Source organism: Henckelia pumila, chromosome 2 (assembly GCF_033568475.1).
Source record: "Henckelia pumila isolate YLH828 chromosome 2, ASM3356847v2, whole genome shotgun sequence".
NCBI classification, from domain to species: Eukaryota; Viridiplantae; Streptophyta; class Magnoliopsida; order Lamiales; family Gesneriaceae; genus Henckelia; species Henckelia pumila.
This window is the reverse complement of record NC_133121.1, coordinates 66,059,442-66,079,111: the sequence shown is the minus strand read 5'-3', so window position 1 is coordinate 66,079,111 and position 19,670 is coordinate 66,059,442. Positions and strand designations below refer to the sequence as shown.

Here is a 19,670-nt window from a genome sequence, read left to right as displayed (position 1 = left end):
GAAATCTTACTCCTCTACTCATAATTAAGAAGTCCAACTTCTTTGTTCATTAAATTTAACTCTTTAAATTTAACTATCTCAACGGGGATTAAAAATCCATTACTCTGTGTGACCCTCAATGGTTCAGGGATACAGCTAGCCGTGAGCTCACAACTCCTTGTGACTCGGAACAACAATTTCCGACTTGCCCATCGAATCATGGTAAGAGCGCCTAGCAACATCGCCCCATGATTCCATAGGTATCACTGATAGTGCCTACAAGAACCAATAGATTTTGGTTAGCGTACAGTACGGTCCCTTCATCCAAATATCCCGATCGAATCAACAACCATTGGTAAATCGAGAGTCGTTCGAGATTCGATAACTATGCAATACATCTTGAAGATCAAATAGTGACATCGCATGTGTTACTAAGAAACCATTTCTTAAAACACATCATGTACTCTGGCCAGAGATTCGTCACACTAATATCTCCTCAGATCGTATAGGATATCCACACTCGCAAGTATGTGGTGAATCCTTGACAACAAAGCATCGACTCCTATATGTGTTGTAACGTTACCCAATCCCGACACCTGATGACCCCAATAGAGTCGGTAAACGAGTCAAAGCACAGTACTAGCATATTGAGTCTCAATGATGTTTCAAGTAGTAAGGACTAATGGTGTACAACAAAAACCGCGGACTATATCCACTCGATAAGTGATAACCACTTGGAAAGTCCGGATAGGGTAGTTCGATCATTCATCGTATGAATATCCATTTGCATGCTTCGAACATCTCTATGTTCCTTACCAATGAAACGTGGTACTCTGCATCGCAAATGCTAGTCTCAAACTCGAGCGATCCTTATCCTTATTATCGGACGGCTCAATTGACTAGGAACAGTTTAGAATATACAGTGACTATAAGATGTGTTTCATGATAGACATCCCCATGTTCTACCACATCTTATATACACTATAGTATATTCAAGGTCTTTATCAAAACAACAATAGTATATCATAATATAACAATATGAAGAAAGATAAAGTCATTGCCATTAATAAAAGTGTAAATTATATTAAACAAAAGATTGTTTATACAAAGAGTCATCAAAGCCCTTAGCCACAAGTTGGCTCACCGGGCACCTACTCTTTCAGGATGTTGGGTCCGAAAATATAAGAAATCTTGATTTTGATGATAAAAAAAACTTGTCATTGTGTTTCTAACATATTTACTAAGTGTGCAGCTGATAGAAGACAAATTGGAAGTGCTAAGTTGTTGGAATACAATCTTAGCTCAACTTAGGTTTTAGCGCAGCTTCTTGTTTTGAGCATATCTCATTTCTTAACGATCCAAATGACTAGCTGCCTAAACCGTTGCATAGCCAACGAAAAATTTTACAATTCATGTATAGTGACAGTTGGAAGAATTCGGATGATATCCAGGTCAAACGGCTACCTAAATAGTGAACTAGATGAACTAGATGACAACCGATGTATTGACAGACCAGTTCTGGTTTAATGACCATATCTCTTAGCACCATGATCCAAATTAATGATTTAGTATGCTTTGGAAATATATGCAGATGATCTACAAATAATCTTCACAAGTCAAAGTCCGAATCGGAGCCTAAGAAGATGATAAAGCAAGTTGAAGCTGTTGCTTTGGCACAGGTTGATAACAGAACTTGAAGTTGTACATAGTCTTGTTATTTGAGCATATCACTCTCAAATTAGATTCAAATGGAGTGATTCTTGATGCGTTGGAAATATAAGACAAAGGGCTACAACTTTGATGTTCACCAATTTTTCCAATAATCAACGCATGAAGTACTACAATGCCTCGACCGATCAACATTCTCCTGACCGATGAAGACCTCGATAGATTTGAGCAGCTCTGGTATTTTGGGCATAACTTTTGCATATGAACTCTGAATTGAGTGATTCTTGTGGCGTTGGAAATCCAAGATCAAGAGATACAACTTTTATGTTTATTACTTTACCCAGAAGTCAAAACCGAAAGATCATGTGAACAGACAGCAGCAACTCAAGCAGTCGAGAATCTCACTCGACTTCTAACCAAGCTTGTCACCTGCTCTATATCAACGGACCAACTTGAATATAACAACCGAACTAAGAATGTCATCCGACTCAAAGATATCAACTGCTCACCAAGCTTGTCATCTGATCTCGCCTATCTACTGCTCCAGATCCAGAGCTAGTCAGCCAGTCAAAGCTACAGTCCAGAAAGAGAAATATGAACGTTGTGATATCAAAACATTTTCCAACGGTCATATTTCTTGTATCTAACATCTATATTATTCTTGTAGGCTATAAATACAAGATCTAGAGAATAAAGGAAAAAGAGAGTGGACACCCAAAGAATGTTCAGCTTGTTAGAACTTTCCACATGAAGAGGACGTCAAAAAATATTATTTGGCTTATTCAAGAGCTTGCCCTTGGTGTGAAGAACACAACAAATTTCTTAAGCTTTTATAGTCAAGTTCTTCACATCCCAACCCCAACTCACTCACACACATATGAGAGATGATTTGTAAAGGTTATTTGAGTGAGAGTCTTAATACAAAGATGTTAAAGATTGTTTTTGTAAGTCTTGACATAAAAACGTTAAACATTATGCGGATTGTGAGATTGCGGCCTACAATCGCATTTACTTATTGCTACTGTTTTTGGGTGATTTGTTGAAGCATTTTATATGTTCTTTAAAGTACCAAAATATTGCATACAAAGTGTTTGATAAAATGTTTCAACCAAAATGTTTTTAATATCTCAACTTGTAATCTTTTGAAATGATTTCTCAAATGTTTAATCAGTTTTTAGATGGATTATTTCGAGTTTTTTCCGCTTGATTTTGTAATTAAACTCGATATAATTTATCGGTACTCGATTCGTATTCGAACATTTCAATAACGAGCTATTGTAGCTCAAAATATTCTTAAACTTGTGTTTTACTCCCCCTAACCGATCCTATAATTTGGTATCAGAGAGGTTTGTTCTTGAAAGAGCATTTTGAAACTGATTTTATCTTAAACATTTCTTTTTTGAGATTTTCTAACATATATATGCATAGTTGAGAATTTCTGGCAGCTTGTAGCGACCTTGGGAAAAATGGCATAACTCCTTGCTTGAATGTCCAAACGACAAACTGCTTTTTGCATAGCAAACTAGACTTGTAGAGGATTGCAGCGGTATAAAATTTTCAGCCTGGTTCTGCACAAAAAGAAGCAGTTTATAGGTTAAAACAGACAGAAAACAGGGCATGGAAAAAAAGTTGATGTTTTTGCCAAGAAGCTCAAGGATATTGCACTCATCAATAAAAATGACCTATTATCTCGAATCACAGTCATACATTGTAAAAAAACTCAGTAAACTCATTCTAAAATTAGCTTTACGAGAGCTTTTGAGTTTGATTGCCAACATGATATTCTACTTGTGCTAGCATGTCTTGAAATTTAGAATGTCTAGTCATGTCCCTTACATAAGTGGTTGCGCTTAAATATTATAAAGGGACGCTTAAATACTTTATGAATATTTCAGTTGGCATGTCAATCTTGATTTTGTGTTGCTTGCTAGTTCGAGCTAATTTGGTCCAATCTTGATGAAGCTTGCTAATTGACAACTTGATTTATTTGTGTTAGTTATATATCTCGCTTTATTTGTTGTTTAATCAAGTTGAGACTAATTTGCTTGTGCATTACATTCATGTTTTTGAAAGTTTATTTATTCAAACTTTGAGGGGGAGCTATAATATTTTTGTTTATTTTGAAACTTTTTGATTATCCAAAAAAGGGGGGGGGGGGGGGGGGGGAGAAATATTTTAGATAAAAATATGATTTTGCATTACTTGAATTTCAATGTTTATATTTTTTATCCAAGTTTTGTGATCATCAAAAAGGGAGAGATTGTTGGGTCCGAAAATACAAGCAATCTTTATTTTGATGATTACAAAACTTATCATTGTGTTTATAACATATTTACTAAGTGTGCAGCTGATAGAAGACAAATTGGAAGTGCTAAGTTGTTGGAATACAATCTTAGCTTAACTTAGGTTTTGGCGCAACTTCTTGTTTTGAGCATATCTCATTGCTCAACGATCCAAATGATGAGCCGCCTAAACCGTTGCATATCCAACGCAAAATTATACAAGTCATGTATTATGACAGTTGGACGAATTCGGATGATATCCAAGTCAAACTGCTACCTCAAGAGTGAACTAGATGAACAAGATGACAACAGATGTATTGACAGACCAGTTTTGGTGCAATGACCATATCCCTCAGCTCCGTGATCCAAATGTAATGATTCAGTATGAGTTAGAAAGATATGAAAATGATATTCAAATAATTTGCACAAGTCAAAGTCTGAATTGGAGCCTAAGAAAATGATAAAGCAAGTTGAATTTTATTGTTTGGCACAGGTTGATAACATAACTCGAGGCTGTACATAGTCTGGTAATTTGAGAATATCTCTCTCAACTTTGATTCAAATGGAGTGATTCTTCATGATTTTGAAAGCCATGACAAAGATCTACAACTTTTATTTTCACCACGTTGCCCAAAAATCAACGCATCAAGATCTACAAGACCTCGACCAATCAAAATACTCCTGACCAATCAAGACCTCGACATATTTGAGCAGCTATGGTATTTCGGTCTTAACTTTTGCATATAAACTTCGAATTGAGTGATTTGTGTGGAGTTAGAAAAACAAGATCAAGGGCTACAACTTTTATTATTATCACTTTGCCCAGAAGGAAACACAGAAAGAGTTACAAGCATGTGAACAGACAGCAGCAACTCAAGCAGTTGAGAATCTCACTCGACTTCTCACCAAGCTTGTCACCTGCTCTATATCAACCGACCAAATTGAAGATATCAACCGATCTAAGCATGTAAACCGACTCGAAGATATCAACTTCTCACCAAGCTTGTCACATGATCTCTCCTGTCTACTGCTCCAGATCCAGATCTAGTCAACCGGTCAAAGCTACCGTCATGAAAGAGAAATATGATTGTTGTGATATGAGAACCTTTTCCAACGATCATATTTCTTGTATCTAACGTCTATATTATTCTTGGAGGCTATAAATACAAGATCTAGAGATTGAAGGAAAAGAGAGTGGACACCCAAAAGAATATTCAGCTTGTTAGATCTTTTCCACATGAAGAGGGCGTCAAAACAGATTATTTGGCTTATTCAAGAACTTGCCCTTGGTGTGAAGAGCATAACAGATTTCTTGAGCTTTTACAGTCAAGTTCTTCACATCTCAACCCCAACTTACTCACACACATATGAGATATGATTTGTAAATATTAGTTGAGTGAGAGTCTTAGTACAAAAGCGTTAAAGATTGTGTTTGTAAGTCTTGACATAAAGATGTTAAACATTATGCACATTGTGAGGTTGCGGCCTACAATCGAGCGTGAATCTAGGAGTTTCGATTTAGGAAGTGGGTTAGTCCTAAAGTTGGAGTAGGTGTATTACATGACGTCTTAATAGACAAAGTCTTCTAGTGGATCCTTCCGAGGAGGAAGAAGGGGTGACATAGGAGATTGAGCTTCGAACATCTATAAAAAAATTCTTGTCCCTTTAATTTATCGCATTTACTTATTGCTACTGTTTTTGGGTGATTTGTTGAAGCATTTTATATGTTCTTTAAAGTACCAAAATATTGCATGCAAAGTGTTTGATAAAATGCTTTCAACCAAAATGTTTTTACTATCTTAACTTGTAATATTTTGAAATGATTTTTCAAATGCTTAATCAGTTTTTAGATGGATGATTTCGAGTATTTTCCATTTGGTTTTGTAACCAAACTTGATATAATTTATTGGTGCTCGGTTTGTGAGACCTCGATTCTAAACATCTAATCTCGGGAAAAACAATTACAAGCAAACAAGATCCAAGATTTAACAAGGAATTTTTTTTTTGAATAGTGCATTGCGGGTGCGCTCTGGCAAAACCACCACACTGGCGGTTTGGGCATGGGTGCACCCTGGGCGAACCAACTTTTTGGAGGTTTTGGCACGGGTGCGCCCTCTGGCCTCTCAAGATAAAAATAAATATTTAAAACCCGCAACGGTTCCATCTCGATACCTCAATCAAAAAACTACAATAACAAGGAGTTCGAATAACATCAAATGAGTCGAAAACAACAAGATTCGCTAATTTCCAAAGTTCGACGAAATCAAAACAAGTTCAAGATTCAATAGCATGTACGATAATATAGTTCTTAACTCAACATCAAAACCCAATTTAAACAATACAAGGTAGTTCTAGGGTTCATACAGTCACAAAATAGTAGAACATGCATCAGTCTAGCTTATTCAATACAAAACATAACGAGTTCGAATACAATCTAAGTCCTATATTTTACAACAACAAGGCCTCACTCTATCAACTCGACCACCTAGCCATGCGATCTCTGACTCGGTCCTGCCCCACCTGTCTCCAAGCACACATACAAAGACAAGACAACAGCCGGATAATCCGGTGAGAATAACACTCCCAGTAAAAGAGACTAACATGCAATATCAGATAAGCATCTCAAAACGAAATACATCCATTTCCAAATATTCAAATATCAACCATGCAATTCCAAGAGAAATCAAAATGAAATTCATGTCTTAAAACTCTGGGATTATCAAGTCCGGATAATCAAGAAATTGATGCTCTGCTTTTGGGATCCCGAGGATGAGATCACGTAAACAACTCACCGACTCTCCCGATCGAGGTGGTGCTACGTATCTCTATCCTCTAGACTTTGGTGCGACTATAAGGAGTATGCTGACACTAGGAAAACCTCTACACCTAAGCCACTCGCTTAAAAGCCCCCAAAATGTCTAACATAAAAGGGCTGTCCTGCCCGCTAAAAACAAGGATTCTTGGCTCAAGATGAATGTAATGCAAAACATAACTCATTCAATAAATTCAAGTAATTCAATTAACATGCAAGTATGTGATTTATTAGGAACACTCGAATCAAGTCGGATTCGAGTCACTCGTTCCATTTCAGTCTAAGTCATCTTATACCTCTTCCAAACGTTGATGCTCCAACCTGGAAACAACAACAATATACTCATTTAAGATTCAATCAAACTTCCTAGTCGATAATAAGAGAATCGATACTCTACCGGCTACAATCTCTAAAACGATACAACTCCTGCGACCTCGCAACTCAACGGCCTTTAAAAGAATCTGCAAAATAAAGTAATGAAGGCCCGAGATCACTATCGACATTCAAACACAACTGAAAACGGCTCAAATCAATTCAAACCAAACTATAGCCCAAAAACTCAAACCGGCGGCATAACGACAAGATTCTGATCAAACCGAAAACGTAAAGAACATAATATCAATCCAATAAACTCAAATCAACCAACATTCAACCATAACAATCTTATTCCAACAAATCACAAAACTCAAACTTTCGAATAATCTTCCAAAAATCATAACAAATCCGAACGACGCTCTATTTCGAAACCGACAGACAATAAACGATCAGAACTCTTCCAGGAACAACATACTCGAAACTCAATCAATTCTAACGATATCCAAAAATAGAAGTCTATCTGATGGAAGAAAAACTTACTATAGAACAAAGCTCTCACTGCAGTGATCGCTAATCTGCCTTCAGAAATAAATTCTAACGGACGGATCGAACTCGGACTGAAATCCCAAAGCTTGAAGTCACGTTGGGGAGTCTTCAATGGAGGGAGAGGCGATGGAGGAGGAGAATGGGGGAGGAAGAAGAGTCAAAACCCTCTTAAATATCTAACAAATCCCATTTTTGCACTTTCGTCCCTGAAATTTCCAAAATTTTCAAAATAGACCCTGATCAAAATCAAGTCGGCTCTTGAACTCTGTAAACTCTGATTATCTCAAATAAAGTCAATTAAGATAAATTCGGGGCGTTACATGGTTCGTATTCGAACATTTCAAGAACGAGCTATTGTAGCGCAAAATATTTTTAAACTTGTGTTTTCTTCCACCTAACTGATCCTATCAATTAGTATCAGAGAGGGTTGTTCTTGAAAGAGCATTTTGAAACTGATTTTATCTTAAACATTTCATTTTTGAGATATTCTAACATATACATGCAGAGTTGAGAATTTATGGCAACTTGCAGCGACCTTGGGAAAAATGGCATAACTCCTTGCTCGAGTGTCCAAATGACAAAATGAGTTTTGCATTGCAAACTAGACTTGTAGAGGATTGCAGCGGTATAAAATTTTCAGCCTGGTTTTGCACAAGAAGAAGCAGTTTATTGGTTAAAAAAGACCATGTTTGCTGCGGCAGAAAATAGGGCATAGAAAAAAGTTGATGTTTTTATCAAGAAGCTCAAGGATGTTCCACTCATCAATAAAAAGGACTTATTATCTCGAATCACAGTTATACATTGTCAAGAAAACTTGTTAAACTCGTTCTAAAATTATCTTTACGTGAGCTTTTGAGTTTGATTGCCAACATGATATTCTACCTATGCTAGCATGTCTTGAAATTGAAAATGTCTAGTCATTTCCATTACATCAGTGGTTGTGCTTAAATATTATATAGGGATGCTTAAATGCTTCATGAATATTTCAGTTGGCATGTCAATCTTAATTTTGAGTTGCTTTCTAGTTTGAGCTAATTTGGTCTAATCTTGATGAAGCTTGCTAATTGACAACTTGATTTATTTGTGTTAGTTATATATCTCGCTTTATTTGTTGTTTAATCAAGTTGAGACTAATTTACTTGTGCATTACATTCATGTTTTTGAAATCATGAAATGGTATTTAGCAAGGGGGAGCTAGTATGAAAAATTGAGTTGAACGTAGTAGATTTATCCCTTTATTTTCGCAAACTTTATTTATTCAAACATTTAGGGGGAGCTATAATAGTTTTGTTTATTTTGAACCTTTTTGATTATCACAAAAAGAGGGAGAAATATATTAGATAAAAATATGATTTTTGCATTACTTGAATTTCAATGTTCATATTTTTTATCTAAGTTTTTTGATCATAAAAAAGGGGAAGATTGTTCGGTCCAGAAATACAATTAATACATAAACATGATTGAATCAAACTTGATACAAAATACTTAAAGCATAATTGTTTTAAAAAAAATACACGGACTCCGTGCACAGGTTCGTGCATGAACCTGTAGCCAAATTTCTAAGGCTGAAAAGTACACAGACTCTGTGCCACCTCCGTGTCCGGGTCCGTGTGAATCAATAACACTAAAACATCAAGTTTTTGTTTTCTACACGGACTCCGTGCTCCCTCCGTGCCTAGGTCCGTGCATTACATTTCAAAATTTCAAAGTTTTTGCCTCGACTCGAAGTCACACGGACCCTGGCACGGATGTATGCATGGTGTCCGTGCCTTGCTACACGAACCCATTCACGGAGGCATGTACAGGGTCCATGCCCTACAAAAAAATCAGAATTTCAAAGGATGCAAATCTGGAAAATGACATAAACATATTCGCAATCTTCATCGAACTACTAAATAATATACATGCATTCAAACATCATTCTAATCATCTAGAATACATGAAATCTCAAACATAAACGAGTACTCGACGAGTAAACATAAACAAAGTTTCTTGTTTTCTAACATGTTTGTCAAACTTATATAATACATGTCATCTTTCTAACATAAACCCGAGTCCTAGAGCTAAGACTCTAACTCGAGCTACCCATGTCGATTCTGACCAGCTCATACCCCACCTGTTTCTATGCACACATACAAAACAAATAAACAGCCGGATAACTCCGGTGAGAATATAATTCCCTGTATAAACAACATACATGCAATCTAAATAAAGATAAATTCAATGTATGTATGAATCATGGCTATCAATCTTCTATCAAAGAAATCTCGGTTCTTGGGATCCCGGGGAATAAAATCTCTAGCAAACCACCAACTCTACCAATCGAGGTGGTGTCAAGTATCTCAATCCCCTGAATTTGTTGCAACTATAGTGAGTCATCTTGCTCTGGAAGTAAATCTGCATTCCGTGCTACCCAACTATAGCCCTCCAAATGTCTTTTGCAATTTAGGCTGTTCGACCGTCTATGCTTTCTTGGTTTTTGGCTCAAGATGAATGTATACAAAAGCTGATGCATCATGCTATAATCAATAAATGTAAAATGTTCAAATCAAGCAACAATTAACATTTCAACCACAAAAACATGTATAGCAAGTAAGAGCACATAAACATCTATGTATGCGATTTAGATTGGGAACTCGAGAATCATATCTATCTCGAGTGTTCTATCCCAACTTGATCAATATACACTTATACCTTTTATGTTGATTCTTAGAAGTTCCAAGTTTGGAAAATCTACAATAAGAAATGCATATAAAAATATGCTTAACTCACAACTCAATCGTCAAGGTAAAAGTGACTTCAAACCTTGATCAATCTTCTATCGATTCAAATCTAAAATGTCGAGTCGTCAAGCTTCAATACCTATATGAAAGGAAGTTATCACAGGCAAGAAACATAAGAAACGAACTCATATCATGTTCAGCTCAATCAACAAGACTCGAAACGGAATCAATTTTTGAACCGGTGGCGTAACGGTTAAAAATCGGTAACCAAAACTGAAATCTATCAATTCTAACAATCAAATACAACTCAAATACATCTCATATCAGCTCAATATTATCACAATATCAGCATATCAGTAGGCCTAGGTTTCGAATAAAGCTGGAATAATCATATCAAATGCATACGTTGTCCGTTCTTCGATCCGATTTCGATACCGCAATACATATAATTTCAAGAACATATAACCATAATCAAATTATGAGTTCTGCACATACATGATTTTGAAACCTACTGAATCTCATCAATACTTACATCAATAGATAACTCTTCTTGCAAGGATTCCAAAATTAGGCTCGGTTTTGAAATCGGACGGCCGAATATTCTTGAATCAAAGTTTGAAAATCCAATTTCAAGGAAGAAGATGAAGTCTCGATTTCTTAAGATGAAGTTTCTGATGCATTATGCAATATACACGTATAAACACATATATGTAACAAGTGTCCCACTAAAAATCCCAGATTTTCACTTTGGCCCCTCAATTATTCATTATTTACAAATCGTTTTCGGTCAATATTGTTAATTCAATTTCAATCCTAAATAATTTAAGAATATTATAATTTAAATCTAAACTCCAAAATTCTCAAATTAAATATTTTTGAATTAAAATTAAATAATCTCGGGCTTACAATTCTCCCCCTCTAAGACATGATTTCGTCCTCGAAATCGCATGCAATCTGTACACATATAAGATAATGAAATAAAAGAAAAACTGAATAAGAACTCGCCTCAGTGAAATAGCTCTGGAAAACGCTGTCTCATATATGCTTCAAATTCCCAAGTAGCTTCTTCAACTCCATGTCGACTCCACTGGACTTTAACCAATGGAATAGTCTTGTTTCTGAGTTGCTTTTCTTTGTGATCAAGAATTTATATTGGCTGTTCAAAATAACTCAGAGTCTCGACAAGTTCTGCTTCATCAGGTTGAAGAATATGAGATGCATCAGGTTGATATTTTTGTAGCATAGAGACATGAAAAACGTCGTGAATGCCAAAAAGAGATGGAGGAAGTGCAAGTCTATAGGCAAGATCGTCTATCTTCTCAAGAATCTCATAAAGCCCGATAAATCTCCGAGACAACTTCCCTCTCTTGCCAAATTTCACTGTACCTCTGAACGGAGAAATCTTCAAGAATACCCTTGTAGACAATTAAATTTTTCTAGCCTAAATTTATGAAAAATACCAAAAGAAGTATATATATGAAATATCAATAAAAAATAATTGACTATTTATTTATTGGAAATTAAATTCCTAAAAAAAATAAATAGTTAATTAAATTGATATTTAATATATTGTGTGATCAAATCAATATTTTTAAATCAAGATCATATCTTGCAATAAATGGAACGAAATACTAATATTTTTAGTATTTCAAATCAAATCTTGAATCAAATGGAAGAGAATACTAATATTTTTAATATTTAAAATCAAATATTATGATTAATAGAAGACAAATGAAAAATGAGGAGCCAATCAAATTGCGACACCTCATCAAATGGAAATGGAAGGAATCTGCATCCTTCAGCTATAAATAGGGGCAAATGACCAAGAAAAAAAAGACACAATACAGAGAAGACTGAAGAAAAAGAGTAGAAGAATTCAAGATTTCTCTCTCAAGTTATCTTCAAGAAGCTCAAATAAATCAACGAAGATCAAGGCGAAATTCAAGGCGTTCTTCGTCAAATTCATCAAATTCAAGAAGATCAAGGCGTGATTCAAGGAATTGATTGCGTTATTCTTCAACATATTTAAATACATTCAAATTCAAGAAGATTTTGTTCTTCACCTAATTCAAGATCAACAAAATTCAAGGCGCGATTCAAAGCATTCATCGCGTTCTTCTCAAATTTTGAAGGTTAATTCTATAATAAAGTGTGAACCCATCGAATTAACGTTATCAATATATCAAATCATCTTCCAAGAAGATCAAACACCCAAGAAATTGACATTTCACAAGAAATTATCATAGAAGAGTAGAATCAAGGGATTATCTAAAGATTGCATTCACTAATCTTTATTTAATTCACTTTGTATCAATTTTTTATTTCTTAATTTTAAGAAATAAAGAATTTGAGCTACAAATTTTGGCACGCCCAGTGGGACGGTCTCTACCCTTCATATTTTCTCTTCGCCAAAAGTTTTAAGTCATCATGTCCACCAATAAAAAGATCTCCAACATAAAGGTTTCTACTAAGAAGTCAACTGAAAGTCTTGGAGTCGTCACAATAAGTATGTCGAAGAAATTACAAGAATCTTCTGAGCAAGCTCGTTTCTTAGAAACCCATCAAAGCTCGCACATAGCACCCGTGATGGTGACAAATGCCTCAAATTTAGAAGATCAAATAGCAAATCTAACAAATGCAATTGAGGGACTCTCGATACATTTTCAAGAACAAGACTCCCAAATTATGAAGTTGATGGACAAGATAGACAATACTGATGCAAGTCACATGGACAAACAAGGTGAAACAAATGGTGAAACTGAGTCATTGTTGAAGAAAAAGGGAAAGGAACATACTAAAGATTTACATTTTTCTCCTGATGGGTCAGTTCATGTAGACCAGTTAAAAACTTCACCATGGGTACTATCAAAGAAAAACTTGACTGAAGCTCCAAGTCATCTCTCACATATGCCAAGCCTTACTCGCAAAAGATCGATGACTTAAGGATGCCCACTGGTTACCAGCCTCCAAAGTTTCAACAGTTCGATGGCAAGGGAAACCCAAAACAACATGTGGCTCATTTCATCGAGACATGTAATAATGCGGGGAAATATGGAGATTATCTAGTCAAACAATTTGTTCGTTCACTAAAGGGGAATGCATTTGATTGGTACACTGATCTAGAGCCATGCTCGATTAATAGTTGGAATCAACTAGAACAAGAATTTCTCAATCTCTTCTACAGTACTCGACGAATAGTTAGCATGATCGAGCTGACAAACTCACGACAGTGGAAAGAAGAGCCTGTCATTGTCTATATCAATCGTTGGAGAAATTTGAGTCTTAAGTACAAAGATCGATTGTCGGAATCTTCCGCCATTGAGATGTGCATCCAAGGTATGCATTGGGGGCTTCGATACATCCTTCAAGGAATCCAGCCAAAGACATTAGAGGATCTAGCTACTTGTGCTCATGACATGGAATTGAGTATGGCTACAAGTGGAGCAGAGGGACCTCCAGCTCCTAAATCTCATAAAGCAAAAGAAAAGGAAGGCTTCAAGAAAGGATGCAAGCCTTTCACAAAGTCCCCGACAAAAGAACCGATGACAGTTAATGCCACATCTGTCAAAGTCAAGGCAAATATAAGTGATAAAAGCAATGGAAAGAAAGAAATATATCAGGAAAGAGAGCGAAAAAAAGTTGAGTTTAAAGGAGATGCAATCAAAACAGTACCCTTTTCTCAACTCTGATGTATCGGGGATATTTGATGATTTGGTCAAAACAAACTTGATTGAATTACTAGAATTGAAGCGACCTGAAGAAGCTACACGAGTGGATAGCCCAAAATATTGCAAATATCATTTGTTGATCGGGCATACTATTCATGACTGCTTCATATTCAAGGATAAAATCATGCAGTTGGCTCGCCAAGGAAAAATATTACTTGAAGAGGATAATGTGAATGCCAATTAAATCGAAATACATAACCATGATGGTGCATCATGCTATGTATCAGGTTTGCAAGGAAGTCTCTGCAACCAGATTGGTCAGTCTGAAAATAAGAAAGATTGTGCGGCGACCTCAGCATTCACTGATGAAGATCTACCGTTTGGTTTTGACTTTCACAATTGGCCTTTATTCATCACGGGCTATAGTCGCGAGCGAAAGGTGAATAGGATATTAATTGATGAAGGCTCTGCAGTTAATATTATGCCTTTGCGCACGATGAAAGAGTTGAATATTGCCACAGAAGAACTTGCAAATAGTCGCCCGGTGATCCAAGGATTTAATCAAGGAGGACAAAGGGCTCTTGGGGCCATAAGATTAGAACTAATAATGGGTGACATGACCTCAAGTGCATTCTTTCATGTCATAGACTCCAGGAAATCATACAACATGTTGCTTGGTCGACCATGGCTTCATGAAAATGGGGTAGTTCCTTATACATGGAATCAATGTTTTAAATACTGTCAAGACGGGGTGGTAAGAAAAGTAATTGGAGATGATAAACCATTTATCGAGTCCAAGTCACACTTTTCCGATGCCAAGTAGTACTTTTAGAATGAGAAGACATCAAGAATCGAAGAGTGTTCACCTCATCGGGAACCCGAAAGACAGGATGATGAAGAAAGTACTAATTTCCGGATACAACCCAAATGAAAACCTCACCTTGGGTAAACTCCCCTCAGAAATTTCTAACAAACAAGCGCGCGGACTAATTGCCAAATCGGCTTTTGAAGAAAATGCGCATACTGTTCAAAAAACTCGACCAGGCCTTGGGTTCATTCCACAAAGTCCCATCCGCATTGCCATCAAAAGAGTCAGACTTATCTATATTGATGAAGATGAATACTCGTCAAACACCGTTCTTGACGAACAAAACAAAAAAGATCAACGAGTGTCTATCTTTGATAGGCTGGGCCGGCGTAAAAAGGAAAGGAATTGACAAAGATTGAACTTTCCCAAGCATTCGTGAGAGGCGCATAATCAGCAAACCCCAAAAATATTGCGAAGTTGGATTCCATCCCGCATGAAGCGATGCACCACATTGATTATATCATGCGATAAGATCCTAAAGGCTAAGATGCAAATAGTGGTTTAAACTCAAACTCAAAAAGATGAGGATGATACAGAAAGTGTTGCTTCCTGTCACATCACTTTAAATGAAGAAGAAACTACATCAGAGGAAGATTCTGAAATCGCCCCTCTTGAACTTGAAGAAGGGGTAAAAGCCACTGTTGATGAACTGAAAGAGATTAATCTAGGCGACGATGATAACCCGAGACCAATCTACCTCAGTTCCCTATTGTCCATCAATGAAGAGGAAGCATACATCGAGCTACTGCATGAGTTTAAAGATATATTTGCATGGTCATACAAAGAAATGCCTGGGCTGGATCCAAAAGTGGATGTCTATCACTTAGCTGTTAAAAAGAGAGCTCAACCTATAAAGCAAGCTCAACGAAGGTTCCGCCCTGAGTTAATCCCTCCAATCGAAAATGATATTAACAAAATCATTGAGGTTGGATTCATCCGTGAAGTCAAGTATCCTACATGGATATCTAGCATAGTTCCTGTAAAGAAAAAGAATGGACAAATTCAGGTTTGTGTTGACTTTCGAGATCTGAATGATGCATGCCCAAAAGATGACTTTCCATTACCTATCACTGAACTCATGATTGATGCCACAATGGGTCACAAAGCATTTTCTTTCATGGATGGATCTTCTAGATATAATCAAATTCTCATGGCGCCAGAAGATGAAGAGTTAACTACATTTCGCACACCAAAGGGTATATATTGCTACAAAGTAATGCCATTTGGATTAAATAATGCTGGTGCCACTTATCAAAGGGCAATGCAGAATATTTTTGACGACATGTAACACAAAAATGTTGAATTCTATGTTGATGATGTGGTTGTTAAATACAAATGGAGAAATAACCATTTGGAAGATTTAAGAAGAATTTTTGAGCGCCTAAGAAAGTACCAACTAAAGATGAATCCTTTGAAATGCGCATTCGGTGTCACACTAGGAAAATTCCTTGGATTTATTGTCCGACATCGAGGGATTGAAATTGAGCAAGCCAAAATTGATGCAATTTTAAAAATGTCTGGACCTCAAAATATCCACGAGCTGAAAAGTTTGCAAGGAAAATTGGCATATATCAGGAGATTTATCTCAAATTTGGATGGGCGTTGTCAACCATTTAGCCGCATCACAAAAAAAGGAGTTCCATTTAAGTGGGATGAATCTTGCAAGAATGCTTTTGAGAGTATTAAGGATTATTTGATGAAGCCTCCTGTGTTGGCCTCCCCGGTGCATGGACCCCCATTAACCCTCTATATCATTGCTCAAGAGCATTCTGTTGGAGCTTTATTAGCTCAAGATAATGAGGATGGGAAGGAAACTGCACTATACTATTTGAGTAGAATGATGACTCCAAATGAATTGAACTACTCACCAATATAGAAGTTATGCCTAGCCCTCATATTTGTCATTCAGAAGCTAAAACACTACTTCCAAGCCCACACTGTTTGGCTTGTCTCAAAAGCAAACCCGCTAAAATATGTGATGTCAAGACCGGTTCTTTCCGATAGGCTTGCATGATGGTATCTCCAATTGCAGCAATTTGAAATTATATATGTTCCTCAGAAGGCTGTCAAAGGGCAAGCATTAGCTGACTTTTTAGCTGAACACCCAATCCCTGCTGATTGGGAGCTATCTAATTAATTTCCTGATGAAAATGTTCTTGTAATTGAAATTATACCTCCATGGAAAATATATTTTGATGGAGCTTCCAATAAGGAAGGAGCCGGTGCTGGAGTTATATTTGTGACATCTGACGGGGAAGTGTTTCCATACTCATTAACCTTGACTCAAAATTGCTCCAATAATGTTGCTGAATATCAATCTCTAATCCTTGGACTAGAAATGACGGCCGATCTAAAGCAATTTCATCTTCAAGTATATGGGGATTCGGCTCTGGTGATTAATCAGTTACTCGGATCATATGAAGTCAGAAAGCCTGAATTACTCCCATATCATAATTATGCTAGGAAGCTTATGGGGTGGCTCGGTGATGTGGAGATTGAGCATGTGCTGAGAAAAGACAATAAACAAGCTGATGCACTAGCCAAACTTGCTTCTACAATTTCCATGCTAAACAACGAAGCTCGTGTGCCAATATGTAAAAATTGGGTAGTACCGCCATTTTTTGAGGATGAGAGTGATGAAGAAAAAGAAGATGATAATTACACTGTCGAAGTATTCGAAATTGAGAAAGAAGATTGGCGTCAAGCATTTGTTGATTACTTTAAGTATGAAAAGTTGCCAAATGTTCTGCGTCAAAGGGTAGACATTCGAAGACACGCAGCACGTTTCATCTACTACAAAGATACCTTATATAGGCTCTCATTTGATGAAGTTTTCTTACGATGTTTAGGGGATGAAGAAACCACCCGAGCAATGGAAGAAGCTCATTCTGGAATTTGCGGAGCCCATCAATCAGGCCCAAAGCTACATTTCCAGATTAAAAGAATGGGCTATTATTGGCCAAAAATGGTGAAAGATTGCATGGATTATGCACAAATGTGTCAAGCTTGTCAGTACCATGCAAATTTCATTCACCAACCGCCCGATGTGTTGCATCCTACAGTAGCCTCTTGGCCATTTGACGTGTGGGGTTTAGACGTAGTTTGATCGCTAACTTAATCTTCAAGTGGACATTTGTATATCTTGGCTGCAACTAACTACTTTTCTAAATGGGCTGAAGCGGTAGCTCTCAAAGAAATGAAGAAGGAAAATGTTTCTGATTTTATTCGCACCCACATTATATATCGATATGGGATTCCTCGGTACGTGATCACAGATAATGGAAAACCTTTTTGCAACGCTTTGATTGATAAACTCTGTGAAAAGTTGGCTTTAAGAAAAGAAAGTCTTCTATGTACTATGCTGTTGCTAATGGTTTGGCCGAAGCTTTCAACAAAACCTTGTGTAATCTCATGAAAAAGATAATTGCAAAATCAAAGAAAGACTGGCATGAAAGGATTGGAGAGGCTCTATGGGCATATAGAACCACTTACAAAACGCCTACTCAAGCAACTCATTATGCATTGGTGTATGGTGTGGAAGTCGTCGTGCCACTCGAGCAACAAATTCCATCACTAAGGATAACTATACAAGAAGGCTTGACAGAAGAAGAAAATGCACGTTTGCGCCTCGAGGAGTTTGAAGCTCTCGATGAGAAAAGACTGGAAGCGCAACAAAGACTTGAGTGTTACCAAGCTCGTCTCTCTAGAGCTTTCAACAAAAAAGTGTGATCGCGCTCATTTCAAGTCGGTGATTTAGTACTCGCAGTGAGAAGACCCATCATCACAACCCATCGAACCGGAAACAAGTTTACATCAAAATGGGATGGCCCGTATGTTGTCAAAGAGGTTTATACTAATGGTGCATACAAACTGGTGGCTGAAGATGGTTTAAGAATTGGTCCCATAAACGGGAAATTCTTGAAGCATTACTATGCATAAAAAAAAATAAAATAAAGAAAAACTCTTGACCCACAAGAGTATAAACTGTGAACGGTATCCACCAAATGTATTACATGTGGTTAAATTGTTATGTCCCCACCAATAGTGAATTCATGTGGTTAAACTGTATTTCTCCCACTTATGGAATTTTATCTGGTTAAAATATTAAATCTCCACCTAGTCTAGGGTGGTTAAAAAATAGATACTCCTGGCCCGCATGAGTATAAACTGTGCACGGAACCCTCCCAAACAATAAAATTTTTGAACTACGTTATGACTTGATCCCTATATTGGGTACGTAGGCAACTTAGATATTTTCTAAGTACAGTCATGAACTTCCTGTTTTCTTTTCACATGAAATAATAATTTATTTTCAAGTGGAATGTAAGAATATAAAAAAAATATCAATCAAAGAAACAAATGTATAGTTGTCTCAAAATGATGTTCATTACAAAAGATATGAAGAAATGAAAGTCATAAACAAATGTTAAACAAATAGACTAAATTTCTTCAAGTCCTCTTTGGAAATTTCAAGATGGATCATCGACATCTTCAAATTCTCGACGGCCCCATCATCCAAAGGGGAAACATCTCCGATTGCAGTGATTTCTTCCTCAATCTTATGAACATCCGCTTGAGCACTGGATAACAATCGTTGTTGTCTCTTTAAGGAAGCAGATAAACTCTTCTTTCTCTTCTTCAAATCATCAAGTTCCTTTGTAAGGCGCTCCAACTCCTCATGAGCAGATTGAACTTGACTCGCCTCATTGCTCTCCTTAGTCTTGGCAGCATCAAGACGATCTTTAGCTTCACTCAGTTGTTGTGCAAGAATCTCCTTGGCAGTTTGTTCGGAAGATTTTGACCGGGCTT

The 19,670-nt window shown here is 36.8% G+C and overlaps 2 protein-coding genes across 2 annotated transcripts; both read left to right on the top strand.

Moving 5' to 3' along the window:
- Positions 1-13,270: 13,270 nt before the first annotated feature.
- On the top strand, positions 13,271-14,816 carry LOC140877704 (uncharacterized). Its single transcript, XM_073281259.1, has 2 exons — positions 13,271-13,910; positions 14,281-14,816. The coding sequence occupies exons 1-2, from the start codon at positions 13,271-13,273 to the stop codon at positions 14,814-14,816; spliced, it is 1,176 nt and encodes a 391-aa protein (XP_073137360.1).
- Positions 14,817-17,199: 2,383 nt separating this feature from the next.
- LOC140877703 (uncharacterized) lies at positions 17,200-18,590 on the top strand. Its single transcript, XM_073281257.1, has 3 exons — positions 17,200-17,950; positions 18,041-18,122; positions 18,203-18,590. Exons 1-3 carry the CDS (start codon positions 17,200-17,202, stop codon positions 18,588-18,590), a joined length of 1,221 nt encoding a protein of 406 aa, XP_073137358.1.
- The last annotated feature ends 1,080 nt before the right edge of the window (positions 18,591-19,670 follow it).